Source organism: Motacilla alba, chromosome 10 (genome assembly GCF_015832195.1).
Source record: "Motacilla alba alba isolate MOTALB_02 chromosome 10, Motacilla_alba_V1.0_pri, whole genome shotgun sequence".
Lineage (NCBI taxonomy): Eukaryota > Metazoa > Chordata > Aves > Passeriformes > Motacillidae > Motacilla > Motacilla alba.
Genome location: NC_052025.1, coordinates 2,755,618 through 2,777,535, shown reverse-complemented (window position 1 = coordinate 2,777,535; position 21,918 = coordinate 2,755,618). Strand labels below are relative to the sequence as shown.

Genomic DNA, 21,918 nt, shown 5'->3' with positions numbered 1-21,918 from the left:
CAGTGATCCCATGGTCCAGCACGGGCCCCGTGTCCCCAGCACAGGGTGACCATTTTGGGTCCCCTCCCTGTCTGTGACAGCCCTCCCGCAGCCCAGCCCAGTGTCCCCAGCGGCCCCAGGACAGGGTCCGCAGTGTTCCTAGCGCTGTAACAGTATCCCCAGTGTCCCCGGTACAGAGTGCACAGTGTCCCCAGTACAGGGCTCCCAGCCCCCCAGCACAGCGTCACCATTTTTGGTCCCCTCCATGGACCCCAGGGTCCCCAGTGCACCCGGCGCAGGACCCCTCTGCGGCCCCAACATGCAGTGCCCATTTTGGGTCCCCCACATGGCCAGCACAGGGTCCCTGTGGCAGGTGCCTGTGTTAATGGCATGTCCCCAGTGTCACCACGGTGCCAGTGTGGAGCCACTGTCATGGGTCACAGGCAAAAGGTCCCCATGGTTCTGGGATCATGTCCCCAGTACCTCCAGCATGGGGTCTCCAGTATTACCAGCCAAAGGCTTTCAGGGATCTGGCATATGGTGTCCATGTTGGGTTCCCACACCGCTGGGACAGTGTCCCCTGTGGCCCCAGCATCTCCAGCCTGGTCTGTCCTTGACCCCAGCACAGTGTCCTCAGCATCCCCAGCACGGATACCTTAGGTTTTCAGTTTTTCTGTTCTGCTTTGCTGTGCAGCTTTTAGCTTTATATTAAGTGTTCCTAGGATCTTTTCACAGGGTGAACACAAAATAATCCTGTTCCAGCTGGAGACTCAAGGACAATCTCTTTAAACTTCAGGCCCAAAGCTTAAACAATGTGAGGAGGCAGGCAAGCAAGCAAGGAGGATTAAACGTCATAATTTGAAGCTGTAAATTGGACAGGTAACTCCTATATGCAAAAGGAATAAAACTTACAAAAATGTGAGATTTCATGACCAAACCCTCTTTTGCTTCCGTCTTGGAGCCATCCAGGCAGAGCCACGACTGTGGCTCAGGTACTGCCAGGGTGTGGCCTTTGGAGGCACTTCAATAAATATCCACTTTATTCCTCCTAACTCTGTCTAACCTCTGTTCCAGTTCCCTGGGACATCAGCACCATGTCACCAACATCTGCAGCCTCATGTCTCCAGTACTGTGTCCTTGTAGCCCCACTACGGAGATTCCCAGTGTCCCCATTGGAGGGTCTCAGGAGCCTCCAAAGCACCCCAAAACACGCAGAGCCGCTGCCCCCCACTCAGAGTGAGAGACCCCTGAGGTGTGAGCTGGAGGCTTGGTGTGAGCTGGGGAGCTCGGTGTCAGCCGGGGCCGCGGCCCCTTTAAGAGCATCGCGCCGGCGCGCGGCCCCTTTAAGGCGACGAGCACTCTCCGTCCGCGCGCGCGGCGGCCGCGCCGCTTCCTGATTGGCAGGCCGAGCGCGTGCCGTGACTCAGCGCCTCCCACTTGTGCTCCGTGCGTCCCCTCCCGAAAGTAGCCCCGGCGCCCCGCCCTTGCGGCCCCGGCTGAGCGGGCGGCGGAGGGATCCGAAGGGGGCGGTGCTGCGGCCAGCCGGAATCACCTTGGCGGGGCGTGTGGGGGCGCTATGCAGAGCGGCGGCGGCGCTCCGAGTGAGAGGACGCGGTAGCGGCGTGACTCAACGGCGGTAGGTAACGGCGCCCTGAGGGGCTGCGAGCGGCGGGGCCGGCCACGCCGGTACCGCCGTTATCCCCGCGTTTTGCCCGCCGGGAGAGGGTCCCCCCGGGCGGCGGCTGAGGGGAGGGGGCGCGCGCCCCGCGGGGCGGTTGAGGAGGGGGCGCGCGGGGGGCTCGCGGCGCCCAGCACGTGGCTGCCCGCAGCCCCGGCCCCGCGTGCCCTCCGGTCCCTTCCCGAGCATCCCCCCGGGATCCCGCGCCGGGGAACGCCCTTCCCGAGCATCCCCCCGTGACCCGGCACCGGGCAGCGCCCGCTCCGAGCATCCCTTCCCATCCCGCGCCGCGGAACGCCCGCTCCGAGCATCTCCCCACGGCCCACGCCGGGAAACGGCCGCTCCGGGCACGGGGAGGGGCGGCGGGGGGCCGGTCTGGGGTGCGAGGGCCCGGGTTAATGAAGTGGGGCACGCAGGAGCGGCGAGCCCCGCGTGTGCCCGGCGGCCGTGCCGTTCACCGGAGCGCGCGGCGCCGCTGCGGCTGCCGCCCGGTGCGGGCAGCGGCGGAGGAGCTGCCGGGAGGCTGAGTCAGAGGCAGATGGAGCGAGGAGCTAGGCCGCCTCCCCCCCCCGTGCCCGCACTCACGTAAGAGCCGGCAGTTCCCCGAAGGGCATCGGCTTCAATCAGCGTCCGGCTCACTGCACCCACCAGTGATGCTGCAGCCTCTTCCCGGCCCCCCCGGGAAGAGAAGGCCCCTTCTGAATTTATCTTCTCCCGTAGTTGTGCCTGCTTAAGCACATCCAATTGATTAGGACGGTTTCTTGAACTGTGAAAACCTTTCAAACCTGTTTAAACCCCCTTTGCAGAGCTACCAAGGCATGAATAGCGCTTTTGTCGGCGGACAATGGCAACCTCCCGACTGTCTTCTCAGAGTACTAAAAGTAGACGGCAATCTCTGAAAACCTGCTTTTGTTCTGATAAGGCAACTCGGTATCAGAGAGGCCCAGGTTAACAAAAAAAATCAGTGTTTTATGAAGATCTTTGTCACGTTAAACTTAATTTTCCTGCTGCTCATCGTGACCTGCCTTGGCTCAAAGGTGCGATGACAAATTTTTGGTTACTCAGACACGTCCAGGAACTTTTGCAATTAAAAGTGCTTAATTAAAAAACAAAAATACCCTCTAAAGAGGGTAATTTTATGCCCGAGATCCTGCTTATAGAGCAGAATTCTGGCTACTATAAAGGAGTTCGATGGGTTAATGGTCCGTACTGGTGCCAGCGGCTTTCCAGCCCATCCCCGGATTAAGCAGAAGGTTTTTGTGTGAGGCAGGAAGCACTGCTGCGAGCCACGTGCTTGAACCGGGGACTTCTGCCTGTGAAACCCTTCTGAGAAACTTCACTTGCACTAGATAAAGAGCTTGGAGAGTCTGCAGCAGCCTGCGTGTTTTTTTTTTTTTTTTTTTTTTTTTAACCTACTGTTTTATCTATCTAAAGCTGTTATTAAAACATTCATTTGTTGCTATTAGCCGGAGTGATCCACCGCCGGCCTTAATTCCCTTTCCACCCACCAAGTTGATAATTTAATTTAAAGGGAGTAAGACGTTTCCCAGGCCGGCTGGAGCACGTGCTTGTCCTTTATCTCCCGCCTGGCCGTTGTTCTCCCGGGGGAAGATGGAGCCGCAGCGCCTGGTGATGGATGGCACGTAGGGAATGGGGCTGCAGTACCGGGGCGCTGCCACGTGCAGCAATCTCCATCCTGGAGTGGGGATGCAGCGCAGTGGTCTACACTTCTGCCTAGTTCAATGTGAATAGAAAACCCCCGAGCTTTCTTTTATCCTGTAAAGCAGGTTTTTACAGCTTGCCTGAAGGCAGCCAGGTGCTTTTTGCCAAGCTGAAAGGCTCCCTGTCCTCTGCAAGGTTAAGCCTGTAGGTGTGTCCTACAAATACCCTCGAGAGATAAGTCTTTCTCGTCGCCAAACATCCGATGCTTGCCACCTCCTCTTATTTTTTTTAGTTAAGCTTTCCAGGGAGGGCAGCTCAGCAAAGGCACGGCTGATGAGCTCGCAGCACACTGGAAGGTGCCAGAGCCAGCCTGATCTTCCTGTTCCCCATTGCCAGAAAGCTGGAAGGCGTCTCCGTTGTGGGTCTGTCCTCCCGTGGATCCGCAGCTCAGTGCTGGGGAGAGCGTCGGCCAGCCAGGAGCAGGTGGTGGCTCCTGGATTCCATCCAGGCTTGCAGAAAAGGGGTGGAATTTTGGGGTGGCCATTTTGTCCTTACGTAACGTCGAGACACCACCTCCGGCACCAGCTGCCTGGCAGGAATGTGCTGTCCTCCCTCCCTGGGAGAGGGGATGCCAGGCCAGGGTAAAAACCTGCTTCTCTGCAGAGCTGCATTTCTCTGTTTTTGGGTGCCTTTAGCTTGTGGAATGAGCAAAGCTGATGATTTTCTAGGCTTCTTTTAGGAATCTGAAGGCCTGCCTGGTTTCATAACCCTGCCCTGAGCACTAACTCAAACCATTTCTGCCTCTGGGCAGGGTCACTGGGCATGAGCAGCCTTGTTCTGCAGCATCCATGAGGTTGTGTAAGTGAGGCTGACCAGTAAATCCTGAATCATCGCCCCCTGGGAGCCTCCTGGCTGGAGTTCCTGCAGGCAGTGACACAGCTCTGGCTGTGGCCTGGGGACAGCCCCTGCTGCACTTTCTACTTCCCTTTGTCACCAGTAACAGCAAAGACTTGGCCCTGGGTGGGGATTGCCTGGGTGGGGATTGCTGCTCCCTTCCTTTCTCCATCCCCAAGGGGCATATCCAGAGAGACTGTGATTTTAGGCTTTCTCTCATCTGACCTGTGGCATGAGCTGGCTGAAATTAGTCACCTGGCTACAGTAAAAACCAGTCCCAGCCTCAGATGGCTCAGTCTGGAATATTCGGGAGCTGGGGAGATACCAGACATCATTGGGATGCCCTGCCTGAAGCATGGGCAGGCCAAGTAAATTTGGGGATTTAATCCATACTGCTTGAGGAATGAATTCAGGTTTATTCACTGCTGGAAACATTCAGGCATTGTAGGGTATTGCTCACCCCCCTTTCCTCAATCTGCCCAGACTGAGTGCTCCGTGTTTTCTGGTGTCCTTGAAGTCCTTGCTCCTCTGTTTGATGTTAAAAAAAGCGGAGTAGTGGGAAATGCCAGACATTCCTGTTATAAATATGAGACTGGTCATTCCAGTCAAATTCAGTGGATGCCTTGTAAATGCACGGTGGTGGAAGGCAGGAGGGAGTATTGAAAAGACTCCTGGTGGTCGTGGGCCTGGGCCTGGACAGATGGGTGTGTGTGATACTCTCTGGCTCCTGCGTCTGTGCTCTCGCCCCTGGACAAGGTCACTGTGTCTGCGGTTAATTCTCCTGAGCCCTCGGAACTGCTGGAAAATCCTGTGAAGGGGATACTGGCTGGGAAGTGAACTTTTCCTTTCTCTTTATAAAGAATTCAAGGGTGTTAAAATTATATTTGCAAGTGACATGGGTGGGTGGGGGATTTCCATGAGGCAGGGAGAATTCATTCGAATATTTTTTATAAAGTTCCAAATTGCGCTCTTGCTGCGGTTTCCGTTTTACCTTGTCCAGTATTCCACTTGTTCCTAGAAGCTGTGCAAACCCGATTGCCTGTGCGTGGAGGTGATTTCCCAGAAAAAGCTTGTTTTTTTTGGCATCTAAGGAAGCTGACCTTGCTCTGCAGGTGTCGGAGGGTGCAACAGCAAGTGTTAGAGGGCTGAAACACAATGTTTTAGAACTGACCAGAGGGTTTTCCTATAATAATGAGACTTTGTTGGGCTTTTTATGTGGGCAGACCTTCTTGTAGTGACTCCGGTGAATCAGCAGCTTCTGGCAGGGCTGAGGGAAAAAAAGCTTTGCCAGGTCAAATTATGGTTTTTGCTGGCCTGGCTGCTCCGTGGCGCATGGCAGCGCGGTGAGGGTGAGTCAGGGCTGCCTGCGCGAGGATCTGCACGTACGTGAGGAAGGGCTGTGGAGCAGGGGAGGAGCATCGGCAGCAGGCTGGCAGCAGGCTCTGCCCTTCACTGTGCTCAGCTCTGCCAGAGATTTTGGGTTTATTGGTGCCTCTCTGTCAAAGCTGGATATGCTGAGCTGGCTGGTGGGTGCCCCTCACACCACTCTGTGGTTTATTGGTGGGCTTTGTCTGCCTGGGGCAGGCAGAACAAAAGCCCAGCTCTATTCCTGCTCTGTCACAGCTTTTAGCTGGGCTCCCATGTTTCTATAAGCACATCTTGGAGATGAAGGCTGCTCATGCCTGTTCTGAGTCTCTCCTGAATGCCCAGGGCACAGAGTTGGAAGCTAAACCAATCTTTAAAGGCAAAATGAGTGATCTGCCCATGCTGACAGCCACCACCTTGCATCACTCTTTTACCAGAGGCATTTGTAGTGCTGAGATTTTAGCCTGGGCAGGTCTAACAGACAAAGCTTTGAGCTGCCACTACTACTTGAGAACAAAATTATTTCAATTAGAAATGCCTGGGGCACCAGAACTGCTGTGAAATGAATGTCCTCCCATCCCAGTGGACTGCTGAGCTTCAGCTCAGCTTCCTCTTCAAAGGATAGGTTGGTTCCCAAAGAATAGGCTGGTCCTGCTGTTGTGGAAACTCAAGTCCAGAGGAGGCAAACAGCCTGGGTGCAGAGAGGTTTTTTTAATCCAAATGTTGAAAAATAGGAGCAGTTTTAAACTTTACGATAAATTTTGGTGCTGTGGGGGAAGGGGAGTGCAGGAGGTGGGGGAGACCTGCAGCATCTTCAAAGAGGGACTTTTGAGCGTCTTAAATCTTCAGCCTTTTATGTGTTCTCTGCCAAAGTGTTGTGTTCGATCAACTCAAGTCCGCTTGCTTGTCCAGGCTTAAAGGATGGGCTTTAGGCTTATGCGGGCTTTGCTGTGATTAGGTGCTCCTGGGCAGAAGGTTGCCCGTGTCCGGGCGTGCCGCAGTCACGCCAGCGCCGAGCTGCCCCGGTCCCTTGTGGGATGGGACGTGCAGTTGAGGCCTGTAGGAGAAATGAGTGGAGAGCTGGGAGGGAGGAGGCAGAACCTCTGCCTGCGCACTCAAGTGCTTGAATTTTGTTGCGTTGTGTAGCTCCGAGGGAAGACTGGCAATGAAGAGAAGCTATGAAGGGAACATCTGCATAGAAGGCAGGTGAGCTTTGGGTGGTCCATGTGGGGGATGACACGGAAATAGAAATGTGCCTTGCCTGTTAGGATTCTCAAATAGGAACATAAGGATAGTTTGACCCAGTAGCAGCTTTCTCGTTACCTCCATATTCATCACATTGTTGTCTTGGTGTCTCTCCTTGATGGGCAGTTTGGGGTGGGTGATTCCCAAACCTGGCACCGCTTTCTTCCCTTGCAGACACAGGAATCGATCGACCATGTCGAAGCACCACGATGCAGGGACCGCTTTCATCCAGACCCAGCAGCTGCATGCTGCCATGGCAGACACCTTCCTGGAGCACATGTGCCGCCTGGACATCGACTCGGAGCCAACCATCGCCAGAAACACCGGCATCATCTGCACCATTGGTAGGCTATTCCTAGACAGGAGAGAATTGCAGCTAGGAGCCCACACCTTGGTGAAACTTATTAGGGAAATTGTGAGAAGGATGTGACTTTCATCCCTTGCCAGGGCTGAACTTGTGTGGTGAAGGAACATGACTTTCCCATGTTTGCCTAACCTGTGTTACTGCTGGGAGTGAATCCAGTATCCAGGGAAATGGGAATCGCTTGGGTTCTGCTGCACTCCGTGGGCAAGTTAAAACAATATTTGCTGCTGCAGCGCTGAGCAATGCTGTATCCAGTTACCTTTTCTCTTGCACATGAAACAGCCTGGTCTGTGTGGGTTACCTCATTATTTTTCTAAAGTTAATGTTCAAACTGTTTCTTCCTCCTAGGCCCGGCCTCCCGCTCTGTGGATAAGCTGAAGGAAATGATTAAATCTGGAATGAACGTTGCCCGCCTCAACTTCTCTCACGGCACCCATGAGGTAAGGGTGCGGCCTGAGCTGCTACAGCCCCTGTGTGTCTGCTGATCCTGTCCCTCAGGGAGGAGGGAAATCCAGCTTCATCCAGACCATTCCTGGTGTGGGAAGGTCCAGTAGCTGCTTTTGGGGAAGCCATGCCGGTTGTACATACCGAGCCTGCGTCACTGTTGATAACACTGAAGTGTATTTTCTGAGCCATTTTGAAAGCAATTCAATTCCACACCCTGCCCTGTAGCGGGGAGCCAGGTAACTGGCATTTGACACTGTGTGCCAACTGCTTGCCATTAAATCCTTCAGTTCTTCCCCATATCCAGCTGTTCCCAAAGCTGCTGCTTCCCAGTGAGCAGCAGAAGCTGAGAAGACCTGTCCCTGTTTTGCACCTCTGTAGGAGGTCACACTATCAGTTAATCTCACTTTTTGTTGCATTGCTGGGGATTTTGGAAGCAGGTGATCCGTGAATAACCCTGATCAAAAGGCATCTGTTATTGGTGATTTGATGTAATTACTGTGCTCAGTGGGAAGAATGGGCTCCTGGGTTTTCTGGCTAACCAGCTGCTCCAGATGCCTTGCTGGCACTCTGGAAGGTCCCACCGTGGAGCTTGGGACGTGGTGTTGTGAGCTCAGAAAGATAAGGTCGAAAGAAATCAACACTCCATGACAGCCAAGCCCTTATTGCTATAAATAGCTGACACCCTCAGTGATACTGGAGGAGCTGAGGATCCCATTCTGCTGAGGTTTTTTTGGGGTTTTTTTGACTCTGGCTGCTTTCCAGCTTTCAAAATGTCACCCAGTAGCAGCTGTAGGTAGCTTTACTTAGTGACCCATGAGCCTCGTGGTATGTAACAGCTTGGCCTCTCACCCTGGTAGCCTTTAATGAGCACAGGGCAGTGTCAGGATCAAAAGGGCTGTGGGCAACCATCAGACCTTGACTAACCACCCTGGGATAGTGTCAGTGCATGCCTTGCAGTTGGGAAATCAGCCTGGAGAAAGAATAGTGTGGAGTAACTGTGTCCCAGGAGTCAAATCCTTGCAGCTAGGTGGCTCTTGGGCCAGGTGACACATCAGGGAGTTGGTGGCCAGGCTGAAACTGGCAATTCTGACACCGTTATTGCCCAGTTGCTGCGGTCTCTGAACTTGGCTGAGGTCTTCCTGCTTTGTGTGAGGTCTAATTACACATTTCACACCAACAAAGCTGACTGCAGGCTCTGGTGTGACTGTCACCTGCAGAGTGTGACCATCAGCCATAGCCAGTCCTGAGCTTGTGTCCCATCCTGGCTCCTCCAAAATGCCCTAGTATCCAGTGAAGGCCCAAAGAGTTTCCATCTGTCACAGCTGCTTCAGTTCTTGTGTCCACCCCAAAGCATTTACCAGGGCTTGACCTTTACGAGAGCTGCTTTGGCACCCACTTGGCTCTACTTTACATGGACTAAAAATGGCTTTTACCTCCAGTTCTGCCTGCGTTCCTGTTCTGCGTGTGTAACTCTTCAGAAAGTCAGACTCCCTAGGAGCCAGTTGGTCCTTGGTATCAAACTAAAATGGAAATCTCAGATGATTGGGTTCAGATAAGAGTTGTGGCACTGTCAGGGCATGTTTTCTGTGCTGCATCCACCCCAACTGCAGTGCCTGGAAGGGTCAAGGCCATCTCAGTCCCAGCTTGCACACTGTTAATAAACTGACTCATTTTCCTGCTATAAAGAGTTATCAGCTGTTAGGTATTTCTGGCTAAGGGCACACATGTGAACTTCAGCATGGCTTTTTCCAGTCCAACCTTCCTGGTGCTGGCTTATCATCCCCTAGATACTGAAGTCAGTGTGGAGGGCTCGTGCTGGGGTGAGTGAGTGGCATGAGGGAACCGAGTGTTTAAGGTGAGTCAGGTCAAACTCCATCAGTCCATGTGGCAAGAGAGGAAAGGGTATGTCTTATCTGCTAAAGTCTGTCAAGTGTTACACAACTCTTACTAGTTGTAAGTAGTTGAGGTTATCTCTTAATGTTATTTAAACAAGTAAAGTAAACTGATCTCTTGGCCATCTGTAGCACATTTGAGGGAGCTGGCATGGGTTTTGTCACAAAATTATCTTCAAACTGGCAGCATTTAGCAAAATGCTCTCACAGACAAGGTTTGGAAGCCAGGTGTGTGGTGCTGGACTATTGAGCTGTCTGTGACTGCTTTGACTCCGGAAATAAACTGTAAATATTTACACGGATAACATTCTTTTAGCAAATCCTTTATCTGTGGGAATTCAGGCCAAAGAGTGAAAGCCTGTCCACCTGCAGGACTGATAGTGGGTCACGCTGGAAGTGGGAGCTAGCAGTGTGGAGAGGCATCTTCCCTTGCTCTGATGGGAGGAGGAGCACAGCCGTGTGTGGCACTGTGACATTCTCCTGCCATCAGGTCTCTTTGAATGCACACAGTTATCTAGCTGCTGGTGCTGTGAATATTCTGCTGTGTTGAACGGGCAGGTGTTCAGGTAAGCTTTTGGGAAAGTTATTCCTAAAGGCCTCTTGGTTGGTGAGCCACCTTTGTATTGCCGTGGGTCTTCTGGGCAGTCAGGACTCGGTGAAGGGAAGGAGAGATCCTGACTCCATTTCAGAAGCTGGTTTATTACATTATGATATATATTACATTAAAAAGACCACACTATAACTGTACCACAAAGAACAGAGAGAAAGAGTCATCAGAAGGCGAGACAGGAATAGAAAGGAATGAATAACAAAGTGCTGTGACTCCCAGAGAGTCTGAGAGCTGCTGCCTCCTGGATTGGCCACCAAGAGAAACATCCCACACTGAGCAATGGAGGAAGCACCTGCTGCATCCCACAGCAGCAGATAACAAACCGTTTACACTTGAAGCTGAGGCCCTCTCAGCTTCTCAGGAGAAGAAAATCCCAGCAAAGGGATTTTCACAACCAAAATATCACAACCTTTGTTAGGCAGATGTGTGTCCTCATGAAAAATCACTTCAGCCAGGCCTCGGGACTGTCTCCTTGAGTTGTCCTCCTGGAATTAGATCTGAGGGCACACCAGATAACTTCCAGACTCCACCTTGATGGCAGGAAGGCCCTTGTATCCTCGCACTGTGCTTTACTGGAAGCTTTGTCTGGGTTAAATTTTGAAGGTAGAACTGAAACTGGGAGCAGAGCGGTCAGCTTGGGCAGCCTCTGGGGTGCACTGGCATCTTTTCCATAAGCAGTAAGTAGAACCAGCTTTACACTTCCATCTTTTTTCTTTTCTTGCCAGTATCATGAGGGCACAATCAAGAATGTGCGAGAAGCCGCAGAGAGCTTTGCCTCTGATCCCATCACCTACAGACCTGTGGCTATTGCACTGGACACCAAGGGACCTGAAATCCGAACTGGCCTCATTAAGGGAGTAAGTTGCTTTTTTTTATCAGACTGTTTTCATCACACAGACTCGATTCCATGTTAAGCCTGTGGCCATTTCCGAACAAAAAAAAAAGTCATAGGAAATGAGGTAACAAACTACCTCCCAAAAGTTCTGACAAGCTGCTGTGGGCTGCAAGGTGGTGGTGTACTGGTTTTTACTGTTTTTTTTTGTCACAGAGTGGCACAGCAGAAGTGGAGCTGAAGAAGGGCGCTCAGCTAAAAGTGACCCTGGACGATGCCTTCATGGAGAACTGTGATGACAACACGCTCTGGGTGGACTACAAGAATCTCATCAAAGTTGTAGAAGTTGGCAGCAAAATCTATGTGGATGATGGTCTGATTTCTTTGGTGGTTAGGGAGAAAGGTGGGTAACAGCCTGTTAGTGTGTTCCTCAGGACATACTTGTGGTTTCCCTCCAGTAACCGTTCCTTAGTTTGCAGTTGTGTGTTGTAGAAAGGAGAACATGATTCTTGATGGTTTAGTGAGACTTTAAATGAAATTTCTCTATCTCAAGCATAGGAACTTTCCAAAAACTAACTTCAGCTGGGTGTCACTGGACTGGCATCTAAACCCCATCTTCAAAGGGGAATGTGTGGTAGAGCCATACCACTGTTCATGATCAGCCAGGCTAATTAATGAAGGATTTAACTGGTTTTGCAGCACAGACCCTGGGTTTTGTAGTTAAGAGACAGAGCTAGTTTTAACCGGTAATGTAGAGGCAAGGTTATTTCCATAATGCTCCCTTTATAGTGGTGCCTATATTACTATAGCCTCAAGCCTCTGAATCTGTGAGCATGTAGGGAGTGGGAGGTGAGGCTTTGGTGTTGCAGGGCTCTGTGTGCAAAATTGCAACCTGCTAGCTTTTCTTGGGGGAGGCAATCCCAACCTCCTGCAGTGAACAGCTGCTTATCTTATTCAGGAACAGCCTAGAAGTTGTTTTAGACCAATCTATTGTGTTCCCAAGGGTAAACTGCAAGCTTGTGTGGTACAGAACTGCTCTGAAGAGATGCGGTGTGCTTTTCATCGTGTGTGCCGCTGTTGACGCCGCGCTTCCCAGGCAGGGAGGTGGTGTGGGAGTTGGTAGCGGGAGCTGTCCTGTAAACACTGACCATGGGAACCTGTGTTTCAGGGAAGGACTATGTCATGACGGAGATTGAGAACGGCGGCATGCTCGGCAGCAAGAAGGGCGTGAACCTGCCCGGCGCTGCCGTCGACCTGCCTGCTGTCTCCGAAAAGGACATTCAGGACCTAAAATTTGGTGTGGAGCAGAACGTGGATATGGTGTTTGCTTCCTTCATCCGCAAGGCTTCTGATGTCCACGCTGTCAGGAAGGTGCTGGGGGAAAAGGGAAAGAACATCAAGATCATCAGCAAGATCGAGAACCATGAGGGTGTGCGCAGGTGAGCTTTGTGCAGGGGATGGTTGGGGTTTGTCACGCTGAAATAAAGCAACTCACGCTCCCTTTTTGTAGCTTCAGGCAGCTTTGTGTAGCACTGAATATGTGCTGTGCCTTGCTTCTGGTTTTCTTCCTCCTTCCTTGGCATTGCAAGAACCCAAACAGCCCATGAAAAGCGTGAGTGCTCCTTTCAGAGCAGGACAGACGGATGGAAAGGTGCTTTGCAGAACAAATGGGATAACACAGCTCTTGTCTCGCTGTCAGGTTTGATGAGATCATGGAGGCCAGCGATGGCATCATGGTGGCCCGCGGTGACCTGGGAATCGAGATCCCAGCTGAAAAAGTCTTCCTCGCCCAGAAGATGATGATTGGGCGCTGCAACAGGGCTGGCAAACCCATCATCTGTGCCACTCAGGTACTGGAAACACCACCTTTGGCTCCTCACTGCCACAGTCTGGCCAGGAGGGAATGTTGGGGGCAGCCATGGGGTTGATGGCATTGGTTAAAGAGTGAGATGTAGAGAAGTTTTGCTCATGGCTAAAAAGCTCATATTTAGCCATTTCTGTGTTTGGGATCTTTTCCCAGTTCGATTATGGGACCTCTTGCCAAAGGTTATATGCCTCAAAATATCATGTGGTAATGAGCCTTTGGGGCTGGCCTTGCAAATTCACGGGGAAAATAGCACATGCTTTTTCTTGGCATCTTGTGGCAGCTCATCCCTGCCTGACAGGGAAGGATTGCTGGGGTTCCCAGGTGTCTCAGAAAATGTACCTACACTGCAGCTCAAAAGGAACTGAGTAAAGGATCCTTCTCCTTTTTCTGGGAGTGGTAGGGATCACTTGCACAGTCCTTGAGCACTGGGAGGACTGGTTTCCTGACTGTCCTTGCTCTGCACACAGGCTTGAAGTGAAGGCTTCTTTAGACAGTAGTCATTAGAGAAGGTTCTGGATTTACAGTTGCATGTGCTCCTTTTTCCTGTATTGCTACAGAAATGCAGCTCAAACACAGCCTCAAGGCAATGTCCCGTGGGTGAAGCAAATAGTGTTTAAACAACTGGTGAGCTCCAGCTGGGGGGAAGCTGAGCACCCGAGGAAGACAGGAGAAGGGATTAGGAAGTGCTCACCTCATGGAAAGCTGTCCTGTTTTCCACTCCTTTAAGTGAGGATGCTTAGAAAGCTGGTTTTGAATTTACTACCCTGTACATATTGTCCAAAGCATTTGAAATCTTGTGTTGGGGGAGGGTGACTTCATTGGTGCAGACCCTGCTCTTAATGATTTCTGGATGATAAAATCCCTAAATTTGAGAATGTGTGACTGGATTTGAGCTTTCCATAAATATGTCTAATGCCACACTGCTCTAAAGAGCTCCGAGTTCCTTGGACCAAGCTTTGTGCTGAGAAGTTAAAGGTTGGAGTATTTTGTTTGGGATGTTGTGTGGCTTAAATCTCCCTGGAAAAGAACTAAATGTGGAATGGGTATAAAATGAAATGGGTAATTTTGCTTACTGAGGGAGGCTTTAAATCAAAACTGGTTTAGGGACCAGACCCTCTTTCTGTTCCATACCTATGGAGAACAACTGGATTCCTGAGGTTGCATCCCACTTTTTGCCCCAGCCATAAGGAGTATTGAAGTGCAGCTGCTTCCTCTGGCAGTGTGTTGATCCCTGTGGGTTTGTTCTCTCCCAGATGCTGGAAAGCATGATCAAGAAGCCTCGCCCGACCCGTGCTGAGGGCAGCGACGTCGCCAACGCCGTCCTGGACGGAGCGGACTGCATCATGCTGTCCGGGGAAACAGCCAAGGGAGACTATCCCCTCGAGGCTGTGCGCATGCAGCACGCTGTGAGTACTGCCCTGCCCTGCCCTGCTGGGGACAGGGATGCCACCTTGCTCTGGGCCACCTGAGCTGGCCACTCAAAGGCCTAAAAGGCTGCTTAAAATAGCCATTTTTTTTTCCTCACGCTCTGCTGTGGCTGACTTGTTTTTTTAACAAACATGGTCCTGAGGGCCTGGAATCTCATTTTGTGTGCTCCAAACTTGCCAAGCAGAGCTGAGAGCTGCTCTGAAATGCTGAGATATAAAACTTCCCATTTCTTTTTACCTCAATAGAAATTTTATCCAATGTCCTCTTGCAGTGGCATATTAAATGCCTTAAACTTCTGCAGAGTCAAGGAGCTGCTTTAAGCAGTTTATCTATAGATAATGAAAGGTTTTGGCCGAGTCCTGCATGGAAGGGGGTGGGGAGGCTCCTGAGGGTGATTTACAGTGCTGTTGCATTCAGCACCTGCTGTGGGGTTGGGGGGGGTTTGTTGCATGACTACTGACAGCACCATATTTTTACATGCCTGAACTGCCAGAAACCTCTGCTCTGCTTCAAGTTCGTGTTTCAGCTGATATAAGCCTCATGTCAAGTACCTGTGAGCGTTGCTGCTCCCCAGTTACCAGTGCTGTGAATCACAACACAATGTGAATCACATCACAAGTTCTAACTCTCGCCAGTTTCATTTGTAATTCCGCTTCTATATGTTATCCAACTCGGCCAGTGTTGGTTTGCAGTGTGTTGCCTAAACATCTTTTACCTCAATATGGAGTGTTTTTTTTTGAATGAAGCAAATGCAAAATATAACTTAAGATCAGTGGGCAGTGGTGCTTCTTTACAGGCCAAATGCTAACAGTGTACCTTAAAGCTTCTCCCTCCTTTTCCAACCCCTAAATCATAAGGATCAACTGCCTACCAAGACTTGGGAACTTGCTGCAGCAAACCTTACACCTGGGTTTCTATCCTGGCATTAAAGCTTTGGTCTGGGCAGGTTGTGTTGTACCTGTAGCCTGATTTGAGGATCTGTTGCATGTACTTCCCTCTTCCTACAGACCTGGGCATGGTGTTCATTCTACCTGAAGCACTGAAGGCTTTAACACTGTGCACAAATTGAAATACAGATTGACTAAGTGTGAGATGTTCCTGGCAGCAAGGTGCCAACTCTAATGGTAGGAGCACATGCAGTACAGTGAGGATCTTTCCTCTGAGCTGATTCAATTCTTGTTAGTCAAGCCCAGCATCCATGTCCTGAGTAACCATGGTCTGGGGATCTGCAGCGTGGCTGGTGCAGGTGGATGTTACCATCTGAAGTAGGCAGTAGCAATCTTCCAAATAGTGGGCCGGCTGATTGCTGCAGGTGGGAGTGGGCATCCTTCCCATTCCACTCCAGGATCCACACTTCAAAGCCCATCCTGGCCGTGCTATGCTGCCTGATGGGACCAAGGTTTAAAAAAGCCTCTCCATTTTCCTTTCTCCCACCTCCCTGGTATCTCCATCTGTGCACCAACTGGAAACCCTCAATAGCTATTCCTGCCTGAGCAGATCCAGCTGTGTGGTGAAGTTAAGGATTGCTGTGCCCCTCTGCAGCTGCTGTCAAAGCAGACACCTGTATTCCCACGTTCCATTACACGTGGGGAGTGCAGACTTCCCTCTAAAATCAGATTTGCTCTCTGTGTTACCTTCTGCCTTTTTACCAGGAGCTGAAAAATTGCCAGGCTTCCAGCTCCTGCATTTGGAGTAAGTGTTGTGATGCAAATACTCCCCTTTTATCTAAATCCAGCAGTAACAATATGATTTAGGACAAGTTGGCACTGGCCTGTTCTTCCGGCCTGCTGCCTGTGTCCTGTTATTTTTAGACCTAAGATACTTAACTACTTTGGCTTAAACTGATAACTATGGAAGGGATAATTCCCAGCATCACATAAAATAATTCATTAACTCTAGAGTAGCAAAATTCTGATTTTTCTAACTCCAGAGCTTTCACTGTGATGGCACATCAGTCTCTAATTCAACACGATCTTGTCATGCTTTGTGTAGCTGCTGTTCACTTTGTGGAGTAACTGGGTGAAGTTGTCCTTGAGAGGATCATGAACCTTTGCATGCTTTTCTAGTCTCTGCAAGCCTTCTTTATCGGGTTGTCAGGCCTTCCGAGATGATTAAACATGATTCCCAGGATTCTGGGATGAACAGGTTGCTGAACCTGTTGCCAATGCTCAGCCAGAACACAAAGCCTTCGGTTGTGCCTCTGTCCCTCATATTTGGCACTGTACAAACACTCCAACATCTACACTGTGACAGCCCTATAAGGAAGACTTGTTCCTGTTTATTTCCCTGTTACCAAAAGCAAGTTGGTATCCCATTTGGATGTGAGGCTTTATTGACTCTCAAGTTAAAATAAATCTTTATTGGCTCTCAAACGAAATCTTTATTTGCTCTCAAGCTAAGCCAAATCTTCATTGACTCTGAAGTTAAACTAAATCTTCATTGACCCTGACGTTAAACTAAATGTAACAAGACTGAGAGAACAGTCTCCCACCTTCAGGGGTGACATTTAAAGTGTGTTACTTGCATGTTGGCTCCGTGAAAACTGTTCCAGCAGCACTCTGGTGTTGGGAGCCTAGGAAAGGAAGCCAGATATTCCCTCTTACAGAATTGCAGGCAGAACCATGGGCAGGCAGGTAGGTGGCATAAGAGTCTCTCAGGGAAGTCATAAACAGCCATGACAAAGCACGGCCTGGCTCTGAGCTGGCTTGTTCTGCTCCTTAAAAAGCAATTTATGTTTGCCTGCTCTGCTGGAACTCCCAAATACAACAAAAATACCATGTTTGGAATGCCTGCCCAGTGATTGGGACCTGCCAGTCCCGTGGTACAGTGAATTTTAGTCTGGTTGCATTTAGCAAAATCAAAACCCAAGAGACAAAAAGCTTCACTGCTTCACCTTAATACCCTCTTGCATGCATTACTATGACAATTAAGCGAGTTAATGTGATCTCCTGTTACTCTGGTATATCTTTCCTTCTTTTCTTTCCTCTGTTCTCCTCCTTCCTTCCCACTCGGGCCTGCAGATCGCCCGTGAGGCTGAGGCCGCAATGTTCCATCGTCAGCTGTTCGAAGAAATTTTACGCCTCAATGTTAACAACAGGGACCCTGCCGATGCCATGGCGGCGGGCGCGGTGGAGGCCTCTTTTAAGTCTTTAGCTGCAGCCCTGATAGTCCTGACTGAGTCTGGCAGGTAGGGCTCAGAGGGGGCTTGAGCCAGCCCTTTCCGTGGCAGGACGTGCTGCGCTCTAACACTGCAGTCTTTGGCCTGCTGCTCACTGCCCATGCCTACCTTGTGCAACTGCTGCCGTATGAGCTGACCTGTGCCAGGGAGGGATCCCAGCAGGCAGGAGCAGAGCGAGAGTGCCTGGCAGTTGGCATGAGTGTCACCTGAGTGTGGGCTTGACAGGGCGAGGTGTCACCACTGGAAAAAGAACCCTTGGGAATGGCGTGGTTCCTCTGCAGGGACGTGCTGTTGGGGTGAGCTTAGTCTGAGCTCGCTGGTTAATGGCAGCGCCAAAGGCTGGCAGTAGGGATGTGGCACCCTGTGCTGGAGCACCTCGCCCTGCCCTGTGCCCGAGCGCCTGCCGCGAGTGTTGTCTCCGAACGCGTGTTGCTCTTGTAGATTGCCCGGGAGGCCGAAGCCGCCATCTTTCACAGGCAGTTGTTTGAGGAACTGCGTCGCCTGACCCCCCTCAACTGCGACCCCACCGAGGCCGCTGCAGTTGGCGCTGTGGAAGCGTCCTTCAAGTGCTGCAGCGGGGCCATTATTGTCCTCACCAAGTCTGGAAGGTAGGAGGGAACAGGTGCCCCCAGGTCAAGCCTGCTGTGTACAGGGTGGGGGAAGGAGAATCCCATGGCTTTGAGAGACCAGTGGAGTCAGGTTCTGGCAGTGCCTGCAGTGCTGGTTCCTCAGGAGATGGACACACATCCCTCCGCTCCGAGTCCTCGGCCTGCCTCTGCCAGCGTGGCGCCAGCTCCGAGCCCAGCCTCCCCTCACTGCTGCAAGTGGCAGTGACGCCAGCTGGAAGAGCCAAGGGAAAATAAGCGTTGCGGCCTCAATTCAAACTACTTGGCAAGAAATCGTCAATGTAACAGTGAGGCTGAAGTTCAGTGGATGCAGAATCTAATTTTTTTCTTTTAAATCAAGGCTTTGGCCTTTTCTAGTAGCACCCAAATTATTGGTCCCTTGCTAGACTTTGCAGTCATCAGCCCTGCTTGCCTGAGCCCAAGGGGCGAAGAGGGACTGCGCAGCCTGCGATTGGTAGGCAGGGAAATGGAAAGTGTTGGAAATGTCCTCTTTCAGGATTCCTTGTCCCTGCCTGCAGGTAATCTCTCTGCCCAGACAGGCTTCTGGCAAGCACCAGGTGAGCTTAGTGTCTGCAGGTGAAGTGTGCTGGAACAATGTAGTTTGGGATTTCTGTCCAGCAACGGTGACAGCTGCCAAGCAGAGATTTGTTCTTCCAGTTGTGGAATAGGAGCTGGAGCCTCATGGATCAGCTCTTCCATCTGGAGGACCTGGGCTGCCTGCTTCTAAAGCACATCCGACCATAAGTCTCAGACTGCTTTCTGGAAGGAGATCAGGATTTCTCATGCTGGATTCACACCAAAACAGTAGTGGGGCACACGTACCTGAAGATGCAGACCATCGGTGAAACCTTCACCAAAACGTACAGCTTCAATCATTTCGAGCAGAAAATGACTTTCTGCAGAGATGAGGAGGGAACTACAAGCACCGAGTTCTGGATATCCTCATGCTTCTAATGTTTCTTTGACAAATGTTCCAGCCTTACACTTGACCTTCTTAAAGAGATTTGAACTCTGATATTTGAATATTTTTAGCTGTGGATTAGGTTAACTCTTGTGAGTACCTGAATCTCCCGGATCTCACGGGAGGGGGCTCGGACAGTGTGGGAAGGATTGTCTGAGAGCTGGCATGTGTGGTTGGGTGCTTGGAGCAGTCTGCTGGCCCCTGCTTTAAGCAGCAAACTGTGCATCTGCGTGTTGCTGAGCTTGGTTCCACTGAATGAGGCTGCAAAAGCAAGTGGAGACACCAGCATGTCCATTGGAAAGATGGAGCTGCAGATGCCACAGCCTTGCAGTTTGAATCTGTTTGCAGATGGTCTCCCTCAGCAGTGCTCAGAGAAAGAAAAGCTGTAGTCTAGTCCCCACCCAGGCTGTGCTGCTGCTGTTTTAAGGCATTTTAAAGACTTTGTGCCCAACTTCCCAGTATAAATTTTGGCCTCTGTTGCATTTGCTTCCCATGGGGGTGCAGGAGCAGAGCTCTGTGTGGAGCAGCTGGCCTGTTTGCTGGCTTCAGTAGGTGGCTGGGAGGCAGATGGCTTCCTCGTTGGCATGCTTTGGGCAGCGCTGCTGGCACCGGCTCTTTTCCACCCTGAAAACCGGGAGCTCCTCAAAACAGGGAACTTTCAGGGACCCCTGTTGGGATGCCAAGGCCTGCTGGTGAAAGCCAGAATAAATGGCACCTTGCCACCCTAACATAGCAACAGAGACAAGCAAAGGCTTGTTCAGGGACCCAAACACCCTGATGGCACTTGCTAAATTTGGAGGTGGGGAGATTGTCACCACCAGTGGAGAGAGTGGTGGTCTGCCCAGTTGCCTAACTGGGAGTCCAGCAGAGCATCGGGCTGGTTAGTGAGTGGCTTTTGTGGAGACTGGTCACATCCCCCCAGGGGTTTTGCGGAGCCCTGGTGGCTGACAGACAGACCTTGGGGCTGCTGTGCCCCCGCAGGCCGTTCCCAGGTGTCCTCTCCGGAGGCCGTGCTGGCTGTGTGGAGCCCCACCGTGGCTGTTTCCCCTGCAGGTCGGCACACCTGGTGTCGCGGTACCGCCCGCGGGCCCCCATCATCGCCATCACCCGCAATGAGCAGACGGCGCGCCAGGCCCACCTGTACCGGGGCATCTTCCCCGTGCTCTGCAAGGACCCCGCCCTGGACGCCTGGGCCGAGGACGTGGATCTGCGCGTCGCCCTGGCCATGAATGTTGGTGAGTGGCACCCTCCCCCTCCCCGGGACGTGGTGGCCCTGAGCACCTAGGTGGTACTTTGGGGTCACTGGTGATGGGAAGAGAGGAACTGGCTGCCTGTGTGGTAACTGGATCCGGACAGGAAACGGGTGGTGGTTGCACGAGCAGAACCACATCCGATTGGGAAATGGGGTGGTGGGTTTGGCACAGCTGCCTTTCAGGAGCTTCCAGCAGAAGACCAGGTTGGGTCTATGGTGGTGAGTGATAGACCTGTGACACTCACCACTCCTGAAGGATGGGGGAAGCCTGGAGTGGGGTTGACTCTGTCCTGCACTCCTCCAAATCATGTGCTGTGGAATTTCAAACTCTGTTGCAGAGAACCCCCTATCAGAGGCAAAGGGTGTCAAATGGGTGGGCAGCAGGAAGGTGGGGTTTTGATGCCCTGCTGGAGCCCCAGCTGCTGTGGCACAGGCAGCCTTAGTGACTTGGGGAGTGGGTGATGAGCACCGTTGCCCCACGGCAAGGAGGACGGGGTGGGACTGGGCTCTGACGCCTCCCTCTTCTCTCCTAGGCAAAGCTCGAGGGTTCTTCAAGAGCGGCGACCTGGTGGTCGTGCTGACGGGCTGGCGCCCTGGCTCTGGCTACACCAACACCATGCGTGTGGTGCCCGTACCCTGAGTGCCCACTGGGCCTTCTTCCCCTACCCCCATCCCCTCCCACCACCCCACTGCCCTGTCTCCCCTTGCAGTAGACCAGCCATCGCTTGCGCTGTTGTCCTTGTCCCTAGAGTGGATGTAGGTTGCTAAACACCACCCAGTGCAGCAGCAGCAGGGGCAAGAGACCTTAAATCACTAAAAAAAATACTTGAAGTGTTTAGTTTTTTAAAAATCTCTCCCCGTAGTTAAAGTCCTGCCTTGATGTGTGTTGGAGTCAGCGTAGGAGGTTCCTGCGTGCTGTTGGGACTCCTCTTTCCAGGTGACTGTGCTCAGAGTGTGAAATGTCCCTTTTCCTGGCCCTGTTGTGGGGTTTTGGGGAAGGGGAGAGGCGATGCGTGGTCAGGGTTCTGCTGGACCCCTCCTTGCTCGAGGCAAGCTGCTACTCCTCCCTCCTGTAATGGCTACACGCCTCTCCAGACCCAGTCCAAGGCAGATTTTAGCCTTTCTCAGCTGGCTGTTTCGGGAATGGGGGCAGGGGAAGGATGTTGGCTCCATGCACAGAGCTTCCCGTGCTCCCCTTGCAGCGTTGTCTCCTGTGTTAGTCATGTCCCCCCACCGCCCCAGAGCCCCCCCTCACCCAGCACTCCGATGGGCCCCTGGGGTGGGAGAGCACAACTGTCCATCAATAAAGAGAAGCTGAAGCACCTGCTGTGTTGAGCTGCTCCTTGGGGGTTGGTGAGGGCTCTGCAGGGGTAGGGGGAGATCTGGTGAAGGGGCTGTAGGAGCTGGGGAGGTCTGTAAGGGTGGGGAAGTGCTTAGGGTTGCGGGTGGGGATCTGGTGAAGGAGTCTGCAGGGCGTGGGCTGTCTGGTCTGGGAGCTGTAGGCAGTAGGGGAGGCTGGTGTGGGGGTCTGCAGGGGCTGGGGGAAGGAGCTGCAGTGTGAGGGGGGGCCAGTGGAGGAGTTTGCTGGAGTTGGGGCTGCTTGCAGGGGTGGAGGGGCTAAACGGGCCTAAGGCGTTC

At 52.0% G+C, this 21,918-nt stretch overlaps 1 protein-coding gene across 3 annotated transcripts; it reads left to right on the top strand.

The window, feature by feature from the left end:
* Positions 1–1,458: 1,458 nt before the first annotated feature.
* Positions 1,459–21,604, top strand: PKM (pyruvate kinase M1/2). Of its 3 annotated transcripts, none has more exons than XM_038147035.1 (11): positions 1,459–1,615; positions 6,998–7,167; positions 7,536–7,627; positions 10,862–10,993; positions 11,185–11,371; positions 12,137–12,407; positions 12,668–12,818; positions 14,089–14,241; positions 17,284–17,450; positions 20,082–20,263; positions 20,814–21,604. In XM_038147035.1, the coding sequence occupies exons 2-11, from the start codon at positions 7,017–7,019 to the stop codon at positions 20,918–20,920; spliced, it is 1,593 nt and encodes a 530-aa protein (XP_038002963.1). In that variant the 5' UTR covers positions 1,459–1,615; positions 6,998–7,016; the 3' UTR covers positions 20,921–21,604. The 3 variants fall into 3 exon arrangements, with proteins under 3 accessions (XP_038002963.1, XP_038002962.1, XP_038002961.1); XM_038147034.1 differs by lacking the exons at positions 1,459–1,615; positions 17,284–17,450 and adding exons at positions 6,730–6,784; positions 17,883–18,049; XM_038147033.1 differs by lacking the exon at positions 1,459–1,615 and adding an exon at positions 6,730–6,784.
* The last annotated feature ends 314 nt before the right edge of the window (positions 21,605–21,918 follow it).

Bases quoted from the DNA above. Each gene is read 5' to 3' on its own strand.
- PKM (XM_038147034.1), top strand. From the start codon at position 6,744: ATGAAGAGAAGCTATGAAGGGAACATCTGCATAGAAGGCAG. The intron at 6,785-6,997 runs GTGAGCTTTGGG...CTTCCCTTGCAG, and splicing joins AACATCTGCATAGAAGGCAG to ACACAGGAATCGATCGACCA. The intron at 7,168-7,535 runs GTAGGCTATTCC...TCTTCCTCCTAG, and splicing joins CGGCATCATCTGCACCATTG to GCCCGGCCTCCCGCTCTGTG.